The following is a 23,214-nucleotide window of genomic DNA, read 5'->3' on the forward strand; positions in this document are numbered from 1 at the left end:
GTAAATAGTTTTCTTTAAGCTACAGATTAATCAAGTATTATTCTCCCATTAATCAGCACTGCAAATAAAAAAAAGAAACATTCCCCTATGCACCTTGGTTGCGGTGACAGTTGGCTTCCTTTATACGACCCCCTCATTTTATTTGCCTTGTCTGCTATATATATATAAGGAAGCCAACTGTCACCGCAACCAAGGTGCATAGGGGAATGTTTCTTTTTTTTTATTTGCAGTGCTGATTAATGGGAGAATAATACTTGATTAATCTGTCGCTTAAAGAAAACTATTTACAAAGCAGCAGATAAAACAACCATGCCGCCGGTGCGACCCGAACCCACGACCTCCGAATACCGCGTCCGGTGCTCTACCAACTGAGCTACGGCGACGGCTGTCCAATCTGCTGCTTTTGTGGGTATTTATGTTTATTGGGTGTAAGCGAACCTTGAGAGTGTTCACCAGCGCCACCCTCGTCCATAGCGGTGGACGGAGCACGTCCTGTAATACCGCGAGTGTGACGTAGAACGTCATGTAACGGCGAGGGTGGAAACTGTGCGAGAGCCCTCTTATGCTACCTATGACATCAGGACTGCCAGAACCGAGACCCCCGTTAAGCTATTAGCAGGCAAGGCACATGAAATGAGGGGCTCGTCCGACAAACATATTAAGGAAGCCAACAGTCACCAAAACCGAGGTGCATAGGGGAATGTCTTTTTTTTTCTAGTGTTGATTAGTGGGAGAATAATACTTCGATTAATCTTTCGCTTAAAGAAAATTACTTATGAAGCAGCAGAAAAAACAGCCATGCCGCAGGTGGGAGCCGAACCCACGACCTCCGAATATCGCGTCCGGTGCTCTACCAACTGAGCTACGGCGACGGTGGACGGAGCACGTCCTGTAATACCACGAGTGTGACGTGGAACGCCATCTAACGGCGAGGGCGGCAACTGTACGAATCCTAGTTTTAGTTTCAGTATTATTATTATTACTCACGAGCTGCCACACTATGATGGCTACGCCTCCCGAGAGCCCGCTCGCTCGCTCCCTCTCGGTCACGGCAGAAAACTACATTTTTAAAGCACATCGTGTGCCGAGGACCGAGATTTAGTATCTTGTAGACCTAAAGCTGCAGGTGAGATGGAGTCTAAGATGTCTTTTATGTCACTGCAGTTATTTAAAAGTCCTCTGCAGTTACATTCTGTTATGAAGGTCATCTTAGTGTTGTGTATCTACGCAGTGAAACCTAGATTAACTTGGTTTTGGCCCCGTGACTCGGGGCCTGTCTTTCTTTTTTTGGCCTATCCAAGGAGTCCCGCCGTCCGTCTGACGTAGACGGAAGAGGGCTGCCTTGGGTCGTGTTCATTGCCTCTGCAGAGACGCTGACGACCGTGCAGAAGGCGTGCGGACGTTTGACCTGTGGGAAGGGGTCTATAGAGGCCCGCCAACCCGAGGGTCTGGTAGCCTGCTTTGGGGTTGGCGGAGTAGTGTTACCTACTCCACCCGAAGGAGCGGATGGCCCTTCCATAGGCTCACTGGGTGTGGCCTGGACAGGTGCCAAAGCCTGGTGCGGTGCGCCGCGTCCACGCACCCCATCGGCGAAGGTTGTTTTTGCGGCGAAGGGGAATGTGTTTGTGGCTTGCGCAAATCGCCTTCTTGCTTTTTTGAAAGAAATGTTAAGCATGATTATTTCTTTTTCTTTCTTCCAGGACGGGCACGCCCCGGGGTATGCAGCAAGGTCCCCTTCACAGTTTGCGCAGGGTGTGGCAGCATCATATTCATCAGTAGCATGGTCCTTCGAAGTGCAGTGGGCTTCGCGAAAGTCTTTCGACCGCGGCAACTGTGTGAGGCGTGGCCGAACCTCTGTAAATTGAAGCATCTGCGAGAGTTTGGTATGTATGGCGTTAGATTAACTCTCAAATATCCCACTTCGACAGTATCAGGCAATGTGCTGGTGTTAAAAGTGGGGAGCAGGTGTTTTGTAACTATTTCCTTAATGTCCTTCCGGATCTTGATCCGGTGAACGTCTATGACATCTTGGTCAGAGATTACGCCTCGGACAGTATTCAGAGAGATCGGTGGGATGTAAAGGAGACAGGAATGTCCCCTATGAATATGTTTTATAATGTTTGCGAGTTTTGAATGCTGTACATTGTCACGCAATTCGAGCAACAGGTCACCACTGGCCATTTCTGATAGATGCCTTGCAGCCAAGGCCCAAAGCATCTATCAAGCACTTTGAGATTAGGAATGGGATATGATTCTCGCTTGTTTTTCTTCTGTTTCGCTATGGATTACATGAAATTTGGGGAATGTTACCTTTCTTTTCTGGAAAAAAGTATCGTGCGTCGTTCCACCCTCTTCTGAGACAGCGATCATGTTTGGATAGAGGGGGAGCCATAAAAAAAATTAAGTTCTTCTGTCATGGCGCCAGCCACCCACCATGGAGCCCAACTAAGGGACGGGACAGGAACTTGCAAGTCCTGCCCATGCCAGCTGTACGCCCCAACCATAACCAAATATGACGCAACTCAGTGTAGTTGGCCACATACGGTTAACCCTGGCCGCCAGGAAAAAAAGGAAAAGGCGACTGCCGATTTCCCTCGGTCGGGTCAGGCTGGAGCCGTCTACGGAAGCTGGGGCGAAAGCGGTGTGTTGCCTGCACCGAGGTGCCTTAAAGGTCCAAACGCTCGGCAATGGGTCAACCACCAGTATCCCCTTAACCCCGGACACGGCTGAGCCACGCACGGCTAAGCGCGGGTGCTCGGGTCTGTGGTGACGCACTGTTCACCATCATCCCCCTGCGGGGATGTCCCTGCGGATGCTCGGGAACCCGTGGTGTCGCAACTCTCCAACATCTGCATGTTGCAGACACCTCTGCGGTGATCACAACATCTGGCGATGGGAATGGCATCTTAAGGGGACGCTAGGCCTTTAAAGTCATATTTTGAAGAATCCATCACCAACGTAATTGAGGTGTCGAAGATAAAGCAACCTCAGGCAGAATGGCTTCCCAGAATGGAAGCCTTAAAGTCGTTGCGCAAATTTCAATGTATCTTCCACAAGTTATGTAACGCTTTGTGTACAAATGCGTCTTCGACATGTCATTATTTATTCGTTTCCCGATTTGGCAGTAAATAAAAAAAAGCGACGGTGGTCGACTGCTCTAAAGCGCCAGAAAACGAAGCTGCTGTTTTTGAGCCGGCGCTGGTTCAAATCCCGCTCGAGACTAAACATGGTGGAAGTTTTTTTTTTCTGTCTACCATTCTCATCAAAAAGTTGGGAACGTTTCGGATACGTTCGGCTTGAGGCTGGGAAGATGTTCGCACAACTTTGCCAAAAATGAGAGCTGTGAGCATTTCATTCTTTAAAACTTGGTGCAAGGAGACGATGCTTAATTCTCTCGGCCGTTATAGCTGGCCTGGTATAGAGGGAGAAATGCTTGTCTGCCCAGAACGCCTGCGCTGCACCTAGTTTGTCCCAAGCCAGGCATTACCGTAAACGAAGGATACTTACGCTGGGCTCCTGCTCCAGACTCCTGTGGTGTTCCTCACTCCGCGACAAGGACCGCTTGGCGATGCGCCTGTGCCGCAGGTGGTAGTGGTCCCCGAACACCTGCGAAGAGAGGGAGACCGCTCTGGAAAGACGCCTCGCATTGTGCGATACGACAGGACTGCCTCTTCCTACACAGTCGAGAGCACGAGATTGGCTTGCTTTTAACGGGCAGAATGTAATAAGTGGGCAGGAGAGTGGAAACCATATTCAATAATGGGAAAACAGACCGAAGAAAATGCGCCGACACGTCCGGCAAGGAAGCTGTACGTGCGATGAGCAGGTTCACACACAACGCTTTCTTCCGCCGCGACCCGTTGCGCGTCTTCGGAGGACTGTATACAGCGCGTGCAAATGGACGCGCACCATAAATCAGCGGCCGCCGGCAGCACGCCTGCTCCTTGCCAGGCACCTCGACTGCGCTGAAAGGAGAAAGGCTCGAAACGCCAGGCGCAAACCACCGACGTAGAGCGGGGCTGGGGCTGAAAGGCGATCGCTCCTTTCAGGGATGCGCAGAAACGACCCAGCGAAGCCGAGCGCGGAGCATGTATTGGAGTCGCGCTTTTCCTTCCCGAGAAGGGCCGTTTGAAAAACGCTTCAAGCACAAACGGAACTGGATTGCGATTGAAACCGTTCCAAGCACTTTGCCTCTGAATGAGTGCCGCTGAAATGGGAATACGCAGGGAAGAGAGGAACGTCGCGATATGCCCGAACGTATTAACCGGCAAAAAATAAAAAGAATAACGAAAATCGATAGAGATTTTATCCTGAACAGCCGCACGCGTGGGAACATTCCACTAAGCCGTGACTACTAACTAATTTGTACGAGACACTTGATGTCCAAAACTTGAAGAATGCGAACGGCACTCAATCCCACGTCTCCTCAACGTTGTGCGAGCTACGACAGAAAGGAGAAAAATGCACGTTTCGCCTAATTAGACGCGTCGGTCCATCATCAACAGACGCATCCTTGCGATCACCTATACCAGGTCGACTATACGGGATAAGGCATTCTAATTCTCCATAAATGCCACCTTCACACATTAGCCGCCTCCTCCCCTTGGCACCGGTCATCTACGACTACACATCCACAACATATGTGAGCAGCATGCCAACTTAATAAAGTTGCAGCATCAGCTGCCTTGGATACGTTAGTTATGCTGCTAGGTAATCAGAAACCCCAGCCGCCGCGGCAGCATTTCGGCGGAGGCGAGATGCTACAGTGCCAGTGCACGTTAAAGAACCGCGGGTGATCCGAATTATGCGGAGCCCTCCACTACGGCGTCAGCTGAGATCGCGGGCACAAGGGGGCCGTCGGCAGCTTGGCCCTCCTCGCTTTTCGTTGTAGCTTTTTTGCCGGGCTTCCTCGAGCAGCCGCCGCCCCGGCGCCGTTCCAATGGGTTTGTATTAAAACGGACGCGGCAAAGTGCATGCAAGAAAGAACGGCGCCTAAGCGACTGCACCGTGGCCGGCTGCGTGAAGACGAGGCCTCGCGTGCAGCAAATTCATTGGTTTCGACAGCACAGCGCATGACTGACCGGATGCCCCAGAAGCGAGCAGCAAATGTGGAGATCGCGACCAGGGTGTTCTGTTTCCCTGTGCTTCCACTGGAGTTTTTAGTGCGTTGCTGCCTCCGCCCTGTAACCATGCGGAAATGCGTAGAGTCTTCATGGAATTAGCGCGGTACTCGCAAGACAACAGCCCCGTCAGCACCGGCTTTGAACGATTGGTTTGAACGATTGGCCCTGACAAGCGCGTTTCTTATTGGTTACAAAAAGGGTCCCCAGAATGCTGGGCAAGCGAGTTTTTTGGCGCGAAAGGGAGAGACCGGAGGCCAGGCCGCTGGTGAGCGGCCGTGCTTAGTAAAGTACGTGGAGTCCCGAAGAAGTTGTCCAGTCTGTTCCGCAACGTGTCCTCGGATCACCGAACCATCACAAGACCTAAAGATCAACACCATCAATCTGTCGATCATCAACATCGATCACTTAAACATTAACTGCGTCCATCATAGCCTGAGTCGCTTATGGATGTTAAACCCCGCAAACCAAGCAACCAGATAATCAGAAACTAACCATCTAGACGAAGCAACCTTCTACTTCAAAGGACGCAATGCTAAATCAACGGGCAACGGACTCTAGAATTAAATGACAATTCTCAGCGTATACTAGAATAAGTGTGCGTCGCATACTTTAAGGCTAACCCGTCACAGTACAGTTCAGGACATTGTCTACCCGAGTGGAAACCAGACATGCAGAAGGGAGGCTGCACGCCTTCTTTTAACATTTCTGCAAGACACGGATCTTGTTTCTAGATGGTGACAGCAGGAACGAACTATGGCCTATATACTGTGAACGTGTGCGTAGATGGTGTCTTCCGGAGTGGACTACGTTATACTGTGAGTGAATGTGTGTATGGATTGTGACACTACTATGGCCTATGTTCTACTGTGACTGAATATGTGCATAGATGGTGACTTCTGGAGTGGACTGTGATGTGGACTGTGTGGATTGATTGTGTGCATAGATGGTGACTGCGGGAGAGAATGTGTGCTATTATAAGAGACTGTGCGCTTAGCGGGGTAGATGCGGCATTGTTAATATCGAAGGGACGCTGCGGTGGAGCAATTTCCGGCAGATATAGCAAGGCTAATCCCACCTGTAGCATTCAACACCTCAACTCAACTCAACTTTAAGGCTAAGTAATAATGCTTTCAAGTTTTTATTATGCAGATAATCTTAACTGAATAAAGGACTATTTTAAGATTAAATTTCTGCAATCCAGTAAAAACCCAAACCCAAATGCTGTAAGCTCTCACCCGACATTTTCATCCCTCGGGCGCGATCTAGTTAACACGTTGCCACAAGCAAGATAGTTAAGTCAGCGAAAAGATACATATGTGCGAAACGAGAATGGCAGAACGCTACCAAACAATCACGCAACGGCCCTAAACCATGCACTGCTTGACAACAAAACGGTGCTTGCGTAAATGCACAAGCTCGCGTCTGACCGTATAATGAAGCCTCGAGTAGGACAAAAGACGGCAGAACAGATGAAAAGCCGCGGGATATGGAAGTCCGCGTATCCCGTCACGTCAAGAGAGACAGAAAAAAAAAACAAAAAAACTTGGAGACTCGGCAGTGCAGAGACGAAAAATCCACTTTAACAGCGCAATCCTGTGCGCGCGAAACCATATTTCTTGACTGCTACAGAGACGGCGTCAGCAATTTAAATCTTCTCCGGGAATCAGAAGCTCGGTAAAAATGAAGCAGAGAGAGAGAGCAGAAGACAAGGGGGCGGTGACCGAACAAACTGCAGCGCGAGCAAAGGGAAGAAAGCCAGCGCAGAGAAATCAATCCTATCAGCGGGGCACGCGAACGTCCTTTCTTATCGGGGCCACGGGGAGGAAGAACGAGAGAGAGAACAAAGCAGCCGCGCCTCCGGACGCTGTCCATCCATTGCGAGGAGAGTTCCTTCAATTTCCGGATATCTGGACAAACGCCGCCACCTCCCGTTTCGCCCCGTTGGCAGCGCGCGCGCTTGGGTGTAGCTCGCGCGAGGTTTGCTTTCCACCCACACACGCAGCAGTGCGAGATGGAAGAAGCGGGAGGCTTAGAGGAAACGAAGGCAGGGGGAAAAAAATGACAGAAAGTGAAGGGATGCGTTTTAAGATATGGGGCTGCCGACGGGGCCAGCGCGTGATGTAACCGCACTGCTGGCATTCGGAAGATTGAAAAATCAGGCCGCACGCATAGACGGGAAGAAAAACACAGAAAAAAAAAAGGGGGGGGGGGGGTGTTCGAAGAGCGGCTACAACCGTTTCGAAAGGTGCCGACGGGAGACCATCAGCAGGCGACGTACAGGAACCACGAACTGCTCCTAGCAACAGCCAGTGAACGGCCTTGAAAGTTGAAAGGACGAGAAAGAGGTGAGAAGAAGCACCTCACAGACCGCATATATACGCTGCTTTTGGAAAAAGACAGCGCGGAAAGACGGGACGAGCGCTCACTGACAACAGACGGTGTGCCGCCTTACCACCCAGCGCAAAGGAAGACGGACAATTTTACCTTGAATTAAGCAGCTGAAGTTTGCAGGAGAGCAAGTGACGTGTATTACTAGCGCAGGCACGTCCCTTCCGAACCTGTGAATAATTGACGCCCCAAGGATTTCTCTCGCCAACTTGTCTTTTGATCTGCGGTTGCCATCATCTGTTGTGGACTACCGATCAAAAGACCTGTTGACGAGAGAAATCCTTGGGGCGTCACTTATTCACATTCACATGTTCGGAAAGGACGCCTGCGTTCGTGATACGTCAGAGAAAAAAAGAAAGGCAGCGTTGCTTCCCCCCAGCATGCAGTTGCTTCCCGTTACCAAGGCCTTGCCTACCACTGAAAACACAGAGCGAATTAACATCATCTCTGCTAATTCACTGCTAACGAACGCTGCTCGTGGCAAAGCGCGTCGCACTATGGTATAGAAGTATATATTTAGATCGTTCGAGCCTTTTTAACCGACATGAAAATGTAAGCTTAAGGAAGACTTGGTTGCCGAACAAACGCTCTCTAAGAGCTGATTAATTCTAGTGCACGTAATTAAGAGCAGCAGCGGATCTTCGTGAAGGAGTATGCGGAAGGTTTTCCGACCGGATTGTCCTTTCGACATCCCCAACAATTCTCGACAAAAGAATTTTTGAACGGGAAAGAGTTTATGAAGGCAATTTTTCGTACATTGTAAGATTTCACTATAACAGTCAATATATCCGCAGATCTCCCGTCGACAGGCTCGCTTTTTTTTTTTTTTTTGCTATTAAAGGTGCTGTGAAGGGGGCTCTAATAAAGTTCCGGCATGCCTGGGATATTGAAGCTCGCCGCTTCACGAATAGTGTCGAGCAAGAATTTTTTAAATGCTGTTTTAGAAGCCGAGTTATCTGTAGTTACAATTTGAATTTCAGCGTCCTCACGCCTTTCCCTCTCCTCTCGTCACTTTTTGCAAGCTGGAAAGTAGGCTCTCCTCCGCCGACCCGCCGGAGCTAAGCGGCTTATTGGCCGCGGCCACGGTATAGCTGCCTGACGTCTGCAAGAATCTAACTAATGGCTACCTCTCACCTTGTCTACGCAGATGCTGGGGACGGAGGAGGGTGCGAGCATGAAAAAGTCGCCGGGAAGGGCTCGCCAACTTTGACGCGTGATTGTGGGTCGTCTGCTGCGTGCAGAAGAGTATTATTTGGCTCTGGTTTTCACGGCAACGCAGTGCAGCGATTAAGTGAGTTAATGTGCTCTCCTCGGAAGGCGTTTCAGAGCCCCTTTAACGGTTTTGCTATCGTCAAACGCGTTCCCCATTGGTTTTCTATGGTAGTCTCAACTGCTCGATGCGAGCTATGGAAAAACTTTGAAAGACGTTTTGCTACACATCGGAAGAAAGAACCATTACCTTCAATATTTGCATAACAGTACCTTATTTATAATTTTTAAATACTAAAAATTTTTGTCCAAGAATATTGGACATGCGACCACCGAGATGAAATGCTTGGACCACAGCGAAGCCAGATTATGTTTTAGCGTACAGTAATCGCTAAGTCGCTACCGTAAACGTTGCAGTTTCCACAAGGTGCAAACCACGCATGCGCGCTGCAGAACAGATGTACCCCAAAAGAGGCACGCGCGACAATGGGAAGTGTAGAATTCACACTAAAACGTTCTTTTAAAACAAAGAGGGCTCAGCAACGAATATTGCCTCTACTCTCTCCTACCTGGCCTGTACATGCCATCCAGAAACAAAAATAAATAAAAAAAAACTCTTCTTTAGGCTTTGAAAACAAGACTTTTTTTTTTTTTTTCGCTCCGCCTCTCTGCACAAGTAGCACGGAGAATTGTGAGCCGCGTCAAGACGCTGTTTTTGCCCCGTCCACGTGCACGTCGTGTTGTGAAGTAGGCAAACTAAACCTGCCGGCTCAAAAACAGATTTTGTCGGCAGATTAGCGCACAAAACTCGCGCTGTTTACTCGACACCTTCAGCTGCGCCTTCTCCTTTCCGAACTGGCACAACTAAATGTGGGCAAACAATGTGCACATGCGGCTTCTGCGTCAAATCTGAGGCCCTTCACACGCAAACGTTGACTTCTTCGGCGTCCCAAAGAGAGAGAGACAGACACACACACACGATGATAGTGACCATGTAAAAGAAAAAATACGGCCACGCAAAGCGGAAAAATTTAGGCTTAATTTCCCGTACGCTCTTCGAAAACAGCCACCCATGTGAGACACGACAGGCTACACGCTCATGTGGAAAAATTACAGCAAATCCTTGCGAGCGCTTAGAGGAGAAGCAAACTTTCTTACTCTGCAATTTGATCTCGATAGGAATGAGCAGGAAACGACTTAAATTGGCAGAGAGAAGTCACGAGGCAGCACGTAAGCAAGGGCAAGGAGGACAAGGAGAAACCATGCACCGCTGGACTAAAAAACTGCTGCATGCGTAGCAGAGCTGTACAATGAGAGTTATGCGCACGGGAAAGCAGCAAGAACAAATAATTAATAATAAAAAGTAAGGAACGAGGTAAGCGTCTCAGCATGCAGCTACTTGGAAGCAGCACACCTGACAAACAGTGGAGATAGCCCCCAAAGACATGTGCCGCCTCAGTAACCAGATGCGCCACCGTATCTGGCGCTGCATGGAAGTTTCGCGCAACTACGGCAAAAGCGGCCCTCTCGGCGCCGCGTCTTGTAAATCAACGTGCCGGGCAATGCGATGAGCATGTTTTGATGACACCCGCATTGATAACTTATCAGCGGCAAGACATGCGAAAATGATGTCGGCGTGCACTCAACACGCGAAGCGTGCGCACTCTTCTCCGCTTGCGCATGTTCCCGCTCATCTGACGGCACTGTGACGTCATCGTTAAACCAACAGCGCGCGTTACAACTTTGTTTTCCCCGCTTATAGTATACGTAGTCCGCAACATAGCGGAGGGAAGGTCATTTGTCCCGTTGGCCCCTGCAGTGCCGCACAGCTGACGACAGAACTGAAGCAAAAAAAAAATGATTGGGAAAGCAACGCTCGGGAAAGGCATTCGATACTTGGCGCCGTAAGCGCCGAGTTGCGGCTGGTGGCGCAGAATGGACGGAGTTACGGTCTATATATAGGGCAGCGCTAAGCGACAATGGGGTAAAATAAAAAAGGTTCGCGGACTGCGAGAGCGCAGCCACAGCAAACAATCCATTACAGGAAAATTTGGAGTTCCAGCATCGAGAATTCCGGGGAGCTGTTTGTCAACGCTGACAGAGCTGCTAACGAATTCTTTCTGCGATTCTTTTTTGCGAATCAAAAGCAATACGGTCGCGACGGCATCTGCGAGAATCGTCTGCTTATCGCCGGAAAAGTCGGATGAAGACAAGGGCGCCATGGAGAGAGCACGAATTTTCGCGTTCGGAACGCAGGAACGCCTAGAACGACAAAGGAAGAAAAAAAACGACAAGCCAGACAGATAATAAAGTGCATTTCGTATATGTGCGTTCCCTCGATTTTGTTCGTGTGTGTGTTTACAGCGAATCGTAGAAGCTCACTACAGGGAAGAAGAAACAAAACAAACACAAGTCCGAGCGGTCGACTCGGAAAGAAGTTCCCGAGGGAAGTTTCCACCAACTAGAAAACTAAGGCTACACGTCAAAGCAGAAGCAAAAAAAAAAAAAAACGAAGCGCGGAGAGAACCGGTAATCAGTCTCGAATGCAACCATACCACTCCTGCCACCTACATTTGTGGCCGATACTTTTGGCATGCATTGCGGGCATTACACGCACCGTTCTTCGCCGGACGGACCGCGCACTTTTCGTGCACGCAGTGAAACGGGTGATGGAAAATTAGCCCACCACTGGGCACGCGGAGTATATAACTCTTTCCTGCTGTCACTGGTTCCCGTTGGTGAGCCCTACTGGGACATATTCTGCCGCAGCTTTCCTCTCCGGCGCAGACTACACGTCGCGGCGCCAAAGGGAACGTGTGCGTAATCCTGCAGCCGCCAGCCACGCGGCGTGGTTTCGTCGTAAATCATGACGTATGAGCAGCGCCATGCATGCGCTTATGCCGCGGGGTTTTTTTTTCCCCCTCCGAGGCGCTTGCACGGAAGATCCGCGTGCGTTTTGCGCATAGCTTATTCCGCTCGGCTACGTACGCGCGAGGCGTATGTGCCGCGTTGGCTTGCACTCACTGCCGGTAGCATCCACAGGGAAGGACAAAGGTGAGGCCAGAAGCAGAAAGCCTCCGACGACACAAACGGAGAGTGATACGCCGGAGCAAAGCTCACGGTTTCGGCGATCGCTCAACTAAGCAGCGTTTCTCGTCAACAGCGTCATATCCGGGGCACCACAGGGAGACGTTCGCCTTCATTTCGTCCGTGGCGTCTCGCTGCGCCGCGACGCGCCGCCACAAGAGTTTTAGCATAGCGTTACCGCACATCGCTACTACCTACCTCTATGCTAAAACTCTACTACCGAACGCCTGAACCAACGATCCCGAGGCGCCCGTGTGAGCGGCACGAAAGCGCCGCTCAGTGTCGGTTCTTGAAGGAGCAAGCCACGGGGGCCGGCTGTCTATAGTACAATCGAGCAAACCCTCGCGGCAGGCCAACCAAATGAATGCACGGTTGTCTAATGCGGGCACAGTATTCCACACGCCAGCATACCGCTAGACAGGACGCAACAGCCGTTCCGGGCATCCCCGCTGAAAACCAAGACACTGCGCTCCGTGCGAAAGTGACCGTGAGCGGGCAAAACACCAGAGGAGCTTTGCCTTGGCGCGGCTTGTGTTGTTCTGGAAGAACATTCCCAATATTGGGAAGTGGCAAGAGAAGACCTGCACGTGCACACAAGCCGACGATGACGTCCTCTCTGCTCCCCGCCGTCATCGACTTTTTAAACACTGCAGAAAGGCCGCGCATAAACGCGGGCGGTAATAGAGGTCTATGCCACTTCTGGTCGTATATGAAGCAGTGCCATTCGGTCAATGCCGTCGAGAAGAGTTGCCGCGACACAGAAGTGCAATCGGCCTTCGAGATGGACGTAAGAACGCATTGGAATTTTGCAACATCATCTTGCCTAACGTCTAGTCTATCTTGATGATTATGGATTGATGATCATGGATTTTTATGGCGCAAGGGATCTACGGCCAAAGAGCGCCATGGCACAAGGTATTTTAGATTTCTCAAGGTGGGTTCAGAGACCCATTTCCCAAGCATTTCACCCCAAGGAAGCCAAGCACCAGACCAGGGGAAAGCCTGTACCCATTGCATCACTGGTGGATACCCGGCGGCACTGGGGATCGAGCCCCGCGCCTCCCGCATGCGAGGCGGATGCTCAACCACTCGGCCACCGCTGCGGTAGAATATTATGATTAATGTGATCAAACGCCTTGGTAAAATGATTATAAATGCACACGGTGAGTTCATTTTCTCTGAATGCATGTAGTATAATTTCTATCTGTGTTAAAAGTGCCGTTTCAGTAGACCTACGCTTCCTAAGGTCATGCTGAAAATCAAGAAATAAGTTCAGTCGAATACGTAGTATTTTCTCAATGGCCTTAGAAAGTACAGGCCATATGAAACTGGTCGACAGTTATTGAACAGTTTATTTTTATTTCCGTGCTTAAATAATGGGATCACCCGGGCGATCTGCATTCCCTTAGGGAACATGCGAGTGGGCAGAAGACCGGCGCGGCAGAAGACCGCTACGGACCGGGCTTCCGACGTCATGGGCCATTGGAACATGAATGTTTTAGTGTAGTGGGGTCGTGTACGTGGGGGCCCAGGGGCCGGTGTGCCCCAAACACCTCTGTTAAAATAAGAGTTTTTGCCGCCACCATAGTTTAGTTTCGAGTTGTGGTGGTCGCGCATCACGCTGTCACCTGCTATGATTTTATTCCATTAAGTAACCCCCTCGGTTACCATGGCAACCACTGGGTTACACTGTCGTTGCTATGGAGGCCACCATCTTGGATTCTCTCCGTGGAATCAGCATAACTCGGAGGCTCGAAACGCGACCAGCAGAGCTAGCTAGGGCTCTAAAATTTGATAGCGTTGTCCTCAATGTCCCTTTAACTGCATTCTAATGGCGTGCGTATAGCGCAGAAGAGCTGGCCGCACGCGGTTGGGAATCGTTAAGTGCAGAGAGCGTGAGGCCCTTGGCTTTCAACTCCGCAAGATACGACGACCGAAATACGCCGCAACCCGCGAGAATCGGGACAATTTTCGACTAACGGCCAAAGCACACGAAGCTGCGATAAGTGCTCGAAGTTTGGTCTGCGCCACGACGATATGTACACCCACCGGCGTCGTTAAAAAGCGATCGTGTCTTCCGAAGATAAAACCTTCCGCGCTGTGTGCGCTTCGCGCAGAAGCTAATTGTCCTGCCGCAGAAATAATCTCCCCCATTTGCGCACGTTTCCATTCGCAGCACGGAAGGAATCGGATCGGAAAAGCGCTCGCGCCTAGCAAGCAAGACATCAGAAAATGGTTTACGAATGCATGCAACGGACAAAGCAGCCTACCCGCCGCGGTGGCTCAGTGGTTAGGGCGCTCGACTACTGATCCGGAGCTCCCGGGTTCGAACCCGACCGCGGCGGCTGCGTTTTTATGGAGGAAAAACGCTAAGGCGCCCGTGTGCTGTGCGATGTCAGTGCACGTTAAAGATCCCCAGGTGGTCGAAATTATTCCGGAGCCCTCCACTACGGCACCTCTCTCTTCCTTTCTTCTTTCACTCCCTCTCTTATCCCTTCCCTTACGGCGCGGGTCAGGTGTCCAACGATACATGAGACGGATACTGCGCCATTTCCTTTCCCCAAAAAACCAATTATTATTATTATTATTATTATTATTATTATTATTATTATTATTATTATTATTATTATTATTATTATTATTATAAGCAGCCATACTGGCGAGCAGAAGAGCGCGGGGCAGAAGAGGGTGCACGCCGTCGGCCATTACGTCTCCGTTAACACTCAACATCAATTACAAATCCGGCACGGCTGACTACCAGGGGTCTGGAGTGCACATATGCGCCTAACACACTGACCGATGACGGCGCTATAGAGCTGCCTCCTAAAAAGAACCTCCGCAAGTAACGTACACCACCAGCATGCAGCGTTATCCCAGTTTCCAAGCAAACATAGAAAAGGGACAACAGGCGCGCAAAGAGCAAGGCAGTAGGGAACGAGCCCTTGTCATCAATCTTCGCGAAAAGGGAAGCACTTTTGCGCGTATTAAACGGAACGCTTGCACCCGAGACTCATCAGCCGAAACGTACACAAACAAAACAGTAGTAGAGAGCACGCCAGCAGTGGCAGAATAAAGAAAAAAAGACCTAAATAAAAGAAAAGGCTGGTCTGCTTTTGAAGGCTGTTGTTTGTGGAAGAAAACAACCTTTATTTCTTTTTCTTGGTTCCTTCCCGTAGTTCTTCATCGCGGAAATTTCGTGTCAGCTGAATGCAAATTAGGTGCACTGCTTTTTCACGGTAGTGTGATGTCTCTTGCTTATTCACTTTTATATCTCTATGCAGAGCTTGTGCTAATTTTTGCTTCCCTTAAAACCACCTCGATATTTATTCTGTCTGGCTGTTTTGTTTGCTTAACAGTCTGCTCGCCATTCCTTATCGCAGCTCTAGTCTGGAACATTTTTCAGACCATTTTAAACAGGACACACACGTGCACACACGCACAGATCTGCGCAAGCGAAAGCTCCCGGGTAATCTCTTCATTTCCCCCCTCCGTGCCGGCCGCTTCCGGGCAATTCATTCTCGCAGGGGCACTCGTCACCACAGAGCTGAATAAACCACTCGGCGGAATTTATTTTGCGCGCTCAGTTTGGAAAACCTAGTTGCCGCACCAGAAGTTCCTGGCGTGCTGATGGCGGCGACACACCGGTAGATGTTTAAGCGGCTGCGAACTATAGAACAACATTAAGAAGACGCCAAAAACACCGGAAAAGCAGAAAAATAAAGTTTACATCAAATTTTACGGTATGGAAGATAAGGAACCTATGGGTGCCACATTCGAGCAGAGCTCTGAAATAGAGCATGTTAGCGCAAACTATCGTTTGCAGTTCGTATCCCTGTATTCAGTCAGCTTCCTGCGATATATGTTACAGTGCATCAGACAGCACCGTCTAGCAGTGCGAGCGCCGTCCCTTGTTGGCAGCTAATCGAGGATAGAAGAAAAGACGGCGCACTGATGGATGTCGCGATAGCACGGCACCAGCAAGCGCCGATCCCCTGCACTGGGGATATGCGCCAAGATGCGTATTGTTATTCACTATGCATCTGACAAGTGATCTAGCCCCTGTCATCCAGTAACGGCAACGTGGCCAAGAACTAAAAGCTATCACGAGGAAAGGTGCCAGCCAAGGGGCACACATGAAAAAAAAAATGACGGTCGATTTGCGAATTGATGTCAAATGCGAACTAAGTGCCCCAGCAGTTCGCGCGCGCAAACTGGCACAACTTTCCGAACTGGCACAACTAAGGGAGGGCAAACAATGTGCACAGCGGCTTGTGCGTCAAATCTGAAGCCCTTCACACGCAAACGTTGACTTCTTCGGGGTCACAAAGACAGAGAGAGAGAGACAACAGCAACAACAACAACACTACCGTAAAATACCGAGCATCCGCCCATGCTCGAGTAAGTGCCCACATTCCTTATCCTTGAAATTTTGAATTTTCCTAAAAATAAAGAACAGAGCAAGCGCCCCTGTGATGAAGTCCTATATCCGGGAGAATTTCAAAACCACGGCAAAGAGACTTGAAAATTTCTCGTTCAGGAAATGAAACGCGCAGCAACCGTTTCACGCAACAAGGGGGTGAACGCGGCAGTAACCTCATTTAGACGATAGCTCAAAGTCAAGCAGCATCCAAAGAAAAGCTTTGGAGGGCGTTTTCTCTGGAACGCCGTAAAGAGACTGCACCGGTGGCCGCCATCTCGAGCTTAACGATCGGAACAAGCAGGGCTCACTCCATTATGCACCCGTACTGGATTTTCACGGCGGGGCCTATAGCAAGCGTCCATTTCCCAATATTTCGCGACTATCTTAGGTGGGCGCTTGCTTACGGCAAATGAGAGAGCCCGAAGAAAAGTCACGTGCTCAAAATTACGCAGGGACGGACACCGGCTCTGCCACTGCAGTGAGAAAGAAAAAAGCTGCTCTTAAACGCACACACTCTCTTCTCGTCCTTTGGGATAAACGCCGCGGCGAACAATGGGCTGCTCCGAAAATTTCCGGCCCAATGCAACCTGCGAGTGTGAAACGAGAGGCTCTTCAAAGCGGGGGCAGAGAAGGGGGGGGGGGGGGGGGGTTTGCCGGCGGCACGGAAAATTGCGAAAGTCGGCCGTCCGTAAGAGATGCGCGGCGGAGCAGGACGCACGCAAAGTCACATGAGCTTGCGCCAAGAAGCCACCGCTGTCCCCCCCCCCCCCCCCTCCCGCGATTATAATAGAAAAGTAATTTCCACCGGCCTTTCGTTGCCCACAATGAGCACACGCAGTGAAGAATCTCTCGCCCACACAAAGGCGCGACAAAGCGACGAAAGGAGTGCAGCGGAGGTCAAAGTGTTCGCGGCAGATATTAAGAGGAGAAAAAAGATGCTGACAGAAAGAACCCAGGAAAACGCTCCACGAAACGCAGCCCAGAAAGTTTCCCTCACGAACGAGGCAGCACGGGAGAGCTTTCGTCATCTCTCGCCGGCTGTCCTCGCGGCAGCTTGAATCTTAACTGCATGCATGCACCGCGCAGACGCCGCATCTCTTGCAGCTGTTTGCCGAATACAGTGCCCAAGACGATAAGTATATTAAACGCGTGCACCGCGAACGCGTTTTTTATTCTCCCCACTGAAAGCGAGGAAAAGAGGCTTGCGGAGGCAAAAGTAAATGAGAAAAATAAAGCGAACGAAAAAAAGGCATTCAGGAGCAACTTGGCATTTATATGCAGGCGGCATCTTCAAAATGACTCAACAAAAAAATACATACATCGCGCAAAAGACGAAAACTGAAAGGGCTCCACCCTTCCACGAACGAATAGCGGATGTCGCTGGAAGCGAGGCAAATTAAATTTTAACGCCCTGAAGACGATCTTACATCACCGTGCTCTGCTCTCTCCAACTCGTGATAAGAACCACAAAAGGTGCTATAAAACGGCAGAAAAAAAAACAGCCAGCGTTGGCGCTAGCGTGTACCTGAGCTCCATGCACGATCGGGAACCACGTCACGCGAAAAAGAAATCAAAGAAGGAAAGGAAAGCGGAGAGCAGCGCGGTTCGCGTCCTCTAACGGCACATGCGCCGGCCTACACAATTCCTCCGGTGCCCCGTAAGCGCGATGAAACGGCGTTTCGCCGCTAGTAATTTTGAAGGCGTCGTCGATGACTTAGTACTACATTTGAAGTAAAATTATAATTAACAATTGCGACTTCGATGACTTAGTACTACATTTGAAGTAAAATTATAATTAACAATTGCGACTAACTTTAACAGATGCTCCTCACGTATCAGACAGCCGAATGTGCTTAGGTGTTGACATTTCAGGCCCATTTCGAAGACATTCAAGATCGCTGCTGCAGTCGCTGGGGCCCTGGACTAAGGGCTTTACCTTTGCGCGACCAACACTTCGGAGCAGGATAAAAGTTTTGCTCTCTCGAGCAGCTAGTGCTGCATGTCCACTACATAATTTCACTCGAGACAAAACAAGGAGGACCGATGTTTCACTTTAGAGCCTATTCGATACACCCCTGGCCAGGGGTGGGCAACCTCTCGAGGTTTCGACCTTACGAGGTCGACCGCTCGGCGACAGCTTGACATTTGTGAGTGAGGTCAGCAAATCGACCCTCAACCTGACGCGTGAGTTTGAAGTTGAGTGAAGTCGTCATTCGGTATAAGGCGAAAATTTTGAGGTCGAAGTTTTTTCGCAGTTGCCGCGGCTTACTCAACGAGCGCCCCCTTCCGAGGCGGAGTTGGAGCGCACTGCCACAGTGCGCCTGCATACTGTGCTGATACGCGCTGTACTGGCGTCGGTCTGACGTGACAGACTAGTGTGTATCGGCGACGGGACCGGCCGACCAGCCCACCGAATTCGCGTCTGCATACTGTGGCCGGGCCTTTACCGCGTTCCGCTGGTGATGCATGGCCGCGGCACCCAACAGCGTCATGCGATGACCATGCAGGAAGCAGCGACGACGAAGGCTTGCCGGTGCTCCGTTTTCAGTTCAGGCAGCTCGACGTTGTCCAGAGTTGCGCTAAAATATCGCGCTGCGAAACGGAACGAATTCTGCGACCTCTGAACGGACACAGACTGCGGGGCCTGGTCCCCCGCTCCAACGAACGAAGTCCGCACTAAGGTTGGCGCCTCTCACACCTAATGCTCGAGAAGAAGAAATATTTCTCGTTACCGAGATTGTTCTCTTGTAACGTTCGCGGCTGCGTCAAAGGCCCCGTTACGCAGAAAATCCGTCGTCGGCGCTGTGAGCGAGAAGTCATGACTCTGGCAGGTGGTGCCCATGGAAAGAGCAACCGAGGAGGTAGGTGAGCCATCTAGGTCGCGCGACCTGGCGGCTTCATTGCAAACCGCCCACAGTGGCAGTTAAATTAATCATTGGTCGCTCGGGAAGAGCAGCCTGGACCGCACAAGGCCCATCGCTGTGAGCAGCTGCCATCGCAGGGCAGTGGCGCATCGCTTAACCGCTGCACCACTGCGCCAGGAGGGTATGAGGACTACCAGGGGTCTGTAACTGTAAAGTAGTAGAGAATGACCAATTCCGAACATGTGGGCATCAACCGATCTAGGCTATAGCGTCGTGCTCTTACAAAGCGGAGCTCCAATTTTTCTCAGTCCGGCTCATCGTCGCCTACACCTTGTCCCCAGGCTGTCCACGAATGACGACTCCAGACGCGCCCGTGCAGCTCCTCGACATGTACAGCTGCATGCGCGCGCTTCAGGGCGACACCCCACCCTTTGTTCGCCGTCCCCATTTCCCCAATTTTTCTTCCCATTCCGGATGCGTTGTGACGAGCGACACGGGGCGGGCGGGAAAGAAAAGGAAAAAAAGTGGAGAGAGAAGCACCATCCGAAGCGGAAATTGAAAACTCGCATTAGGTTCGCCCCGAGTGGAGGAGGTTCTCGGAAACCAGCGTCGCCGCCCCATTGTGCCGGCTTAAGACGCGCGTCCGTTCCGAAGAAAGAGCGCGCTTCTTCGTTCCCGCGAAACGTTAAGAGCTCGCCATAAAGGAGCCCGCTCTCCTTTTTATTCCACGCCGCGGTGGTCGCCCGTACACTACGCGGGAGCTGCACTGCGGCTGGCGCCAGCCCCCGGCGGGAACACAATAAGCTGCGACGAGGGAGAAATAAAGGGAGGAAATTCGAGGGATACCACGTACACACATGGTAACATAACGCGGAATTTCGAAGGATGCGGAGGGATGGGGAGCGAAGGAAAAACGGGAAACGTGACCACCCCTTTGGCAGCAGCGTACCGATTTTGTGAAGAAGAAAAAAGGAGCCTCGAGTAAGACAAACTGCTCGGTAAAAAGATTTACGCATGCGCAGGCCGTTCACTCATCATGCACGTGTGGGCTTGCAAGGGAAGAAGAGGTGCATGCACGTCAGTGGCGGTCCAGTGCCTCGAGAAGGAGGAACAATTCTGGAGCTACGCAGCGACTCGGAAATAATACGACAGTGGTCATTGCTCGGGGAGCGCAAGCGAAGTACATACATCGGCCCGTCGAACCATGCTGTTAAGGTACTTCATGCCGACATACTATCTTCTCTTCAGTCACGAATTGGGACCCAATGCATTTTCATCGCTCAAAAGGCGGGGACCTCTTTGCAACTCTCGTGGCAGTTAGTGCGCCTTCATGCGCCGTGACCGAAATGTAGTCGTGGTCGGGCGAGGTAACACGAGAGAAAAACAGAGAAGCTGATAGGAACTGAATCGACACATGCCAGCGAACGAGACAGATGGCTAGAGTGGTGTGCCACAATGGAAGGGTTCTAATGAGTAGTTCCGGGTACCAACCGCATGTGTCAGAACGCGTTAAGTACTCTCGAAATGAGGCCGGCGCCCATGACCAACGAAGCTGTCATCGCAACGCGTCTGCGGAGTCGCTAGGCCCAAGGTCACTGCTCTGGACGAACTCTCGCTATGAGTGACATCTTTGGGACTACAACAGACTTTGTACGCGGCTACAATATTCCGAGCCTTGCTAGGTATATAAGCAAATAATATAAATATAATCAATACGACGCAAAGTAGCGTACTCTTGACAAGTACACGGAAAGGGTAGACGCGGCATATAGCGTTAGCTCGAGATGTGTATATAATCAGCGTTCAAGATTTGCAAGCATAGTGGCAAAAGTTTTTTTTTTTTTTGTCGTGACAACGACGAGAATACCTGCTCGAAATTTATCCCCATTTCGCCTCGGGAAAGCTCCGAAAAGCGTGGGTGCTAATAATAATAATTGGTAAGGAAAGGGATAAAGGAGGGAGTGAAAGAAGAAAGGAAGAAAGAGGTGCCATAGTGGAGGGCTCCGGAATAATTTCGACCACCTGGGGATCTTTAACGTGCACTGACATCGCAAAGCAAGCGTGGGTGCACTACCCGCATTTTGACAACGGAGGCCCAAGTATGGGCCTCCACTACGGCACCTCTTTCTCCCTTTCTTCTTTCACTCCCTCCTTTATCCCTTCCCTTATGGCTCGGTTCAGGCGTCGAACAATATATGAGACAGATAATGCGCCATTTCCGTTCCCCAAAAACCAACCAACCAACCCAAATATGGAAATACGACGCCTCCACCAACGCTGGACAACACTCTCTTTACCCTGCACAACGCCCACTGCGGGCTCCCCGAACAGCGTATTTTACACGGCAGGGCCTCGCGCCAATATTTCCCCGGACACGTGGTCCTAACGCGCGCGTACACACGGGAGTCAAATTTTACGACTCCCGTCACTCCGGCTGGCCGAGTTATGCGCGCACGATTTCATCGATCTTCCCCAGCTGCCGGGGCCTGACAGCGTTCGCGCCCGGCGGCGCGCGACCTGACCGCCGATTCTTCCCCGCGCGGACTTAACTTCCGTGGGACTTAACTTCCGTGAAAGGGCGAAGCACACCTGCCCTGTTTGTGTGCCGAGCTGGTCGTGATCGTCAACTCGTCATAGTAACGCGCGGGTTCGAACCCGACCGCGGCGGCTGCGTTTTTATGGAGGAAAAACGCTAAGGCGCCCGTGTGCTGTGCGATGTCAGTGCACGTTAAAGATCCCCAGGTGGTGGAAATTATTCCGGAGCCCTCCACTACGGCACCTCTTCCTTCCTTCCTTCTTTCACTCACTCCTTTATCCCTTCCCTTACGGCGCGGTTCAGGTGTCCAACGATATATGAGACAGATACTGCGCCATTTCCTTTCCACCAAAAACCAATTATTATTATTATTATTATTATTATTATTATTATTATTCATAGTAACGCGCAAACAGAGGCAGGTCTAAAGAAAAAAAAAGAAGAGGTGCTCGAGCGACCAACCTTCTGTGGGAACACCGCACTGCTCTCTTTTTCTTCGACTACAAAGATTCAAGAAATGCATTGGGCCAATAGGACCGACTCGTCCGAAAGTTACTCATAAGGCCACCCCTGCGTGGCCGGGATCGAACCCGCGTCTTTAAGGTCAGCAGCCGAGCGCCACAGCCACTGAGCCGCCGCGGCGGCTTCCTGCCAAGATTCGACGCTGTCCGCAGCATCCAGGTGACCACGGCACCACTAAAGTCACACCAAAGGCCCGCTCTGGTCCCGCGTTAAGTGGCGCGCCCGCATTTTTGACAGAGCGCGGGATGGGCACCTCGCAAACAGGCATCATCGACAGAAAACACAGTAGAACTTTCAAAGTTGAGAAGTGCGACGTCGATCCTCTGTACAGGGCGAGGTCGAAACATTTCCACTGAATGAGATACTGCGCCCTTCTCAACCTCACATTGGAAGCCGCCTCAGCCGCGGCAAAGCGAACCATGCACGAATGTGTAAAGCAAGGTGAAAATTGAAAAACCGAGGAAGGATACGAGGCCCGACGCAGTTGCAGTAGCCGCTGCAAGCGTGAAATTAGCTTCGAAGCTGCTTGCCATTGCGAATCGGTACGCTTTTTTTTTTTTTGATACAGTGTAGCGAACAGCCTTCTCGTGTGTCATATCCTGGTGGAACCTATATGCAGCGAACAGGCGGATAACCCGGAACTTTAGATAGGCGTGAGCGCTAGTTAGCTTCTAAACGCGTCACCTGGCAAACACAATGAAAGAAGCCGTTACACAAATAACCCTCGAGCGTTTCGAATCCAAAGCTGCTCGCTATTTCTTTTTGCCAGTACAAATAGGGCAAAGAAACGACTGGGAACCGGAGACAAAAGGCCTTTGTTACGACATCCCTAGTGCCAGCAAGATGAGCCGCATACTCGGCTTAAAGGTAAACTGGTCTATTAAAACTCTGCGATGGTTCCATGGGCATCTGCAGAGAGGGGAGAGACGTTCGTCTCCTCGTGAATGCTTCTCGCTCGGATGCAGCGGCTCATGTTCCGGCGTGCTTCTCGCTCGCGTGATGCCGACGCTTGGAGAGTTGAGAGGTTCAGAGTGCGAATGCGGGCGCGCCTCGTGATCGTGTGGT

The 23,214-nt window shown here is 50.8% G+C and overlaps 1 protein-coding gene across 5 annotated transcripts in view; it reads right to left on the reverse strand.

Moving 5' to 3' along the window:
• Positions 1 to 23,214, reverse strand: part of LOC144125632 (furin-like protease 1, isoforms 1/1-X/2) — a 233,405-nt gene that overhangs the window by 122,742 nt on the left and 87,449 nt on the right. For all 5 annotated transcript variants that reach the window (XM_077659199.1, XM_077659198.1, XM_077659201.1 and 2 more), the window contains exon 2: positions 3,508 to 3,606. In XM_077659199.1, the coding sequence (XP_077515325.1) occupies positions 3,508 to 3,606 (99 nt within the window). The remainder of the gene's footprint in view (positions 1 to 3,507; positions 3,607 to 23,214) is intronic.

The sequence above is a fragment of the Amblyomma americanum genome, chromosome 3 (genome assembly GCF_052857255.1).
Source record: "Amblyomma americanum isolate KBUSLIRL-KWMA chromosome 3, ASM5285725v1, whole genome shotgun sequence".
Taxonomy (NCBI): Eukaryota; Metazoa; Arthropoda; class Arachnida; order Ixodida; family Ixodidae; genus Amblyomma; species Amblyomma americanum.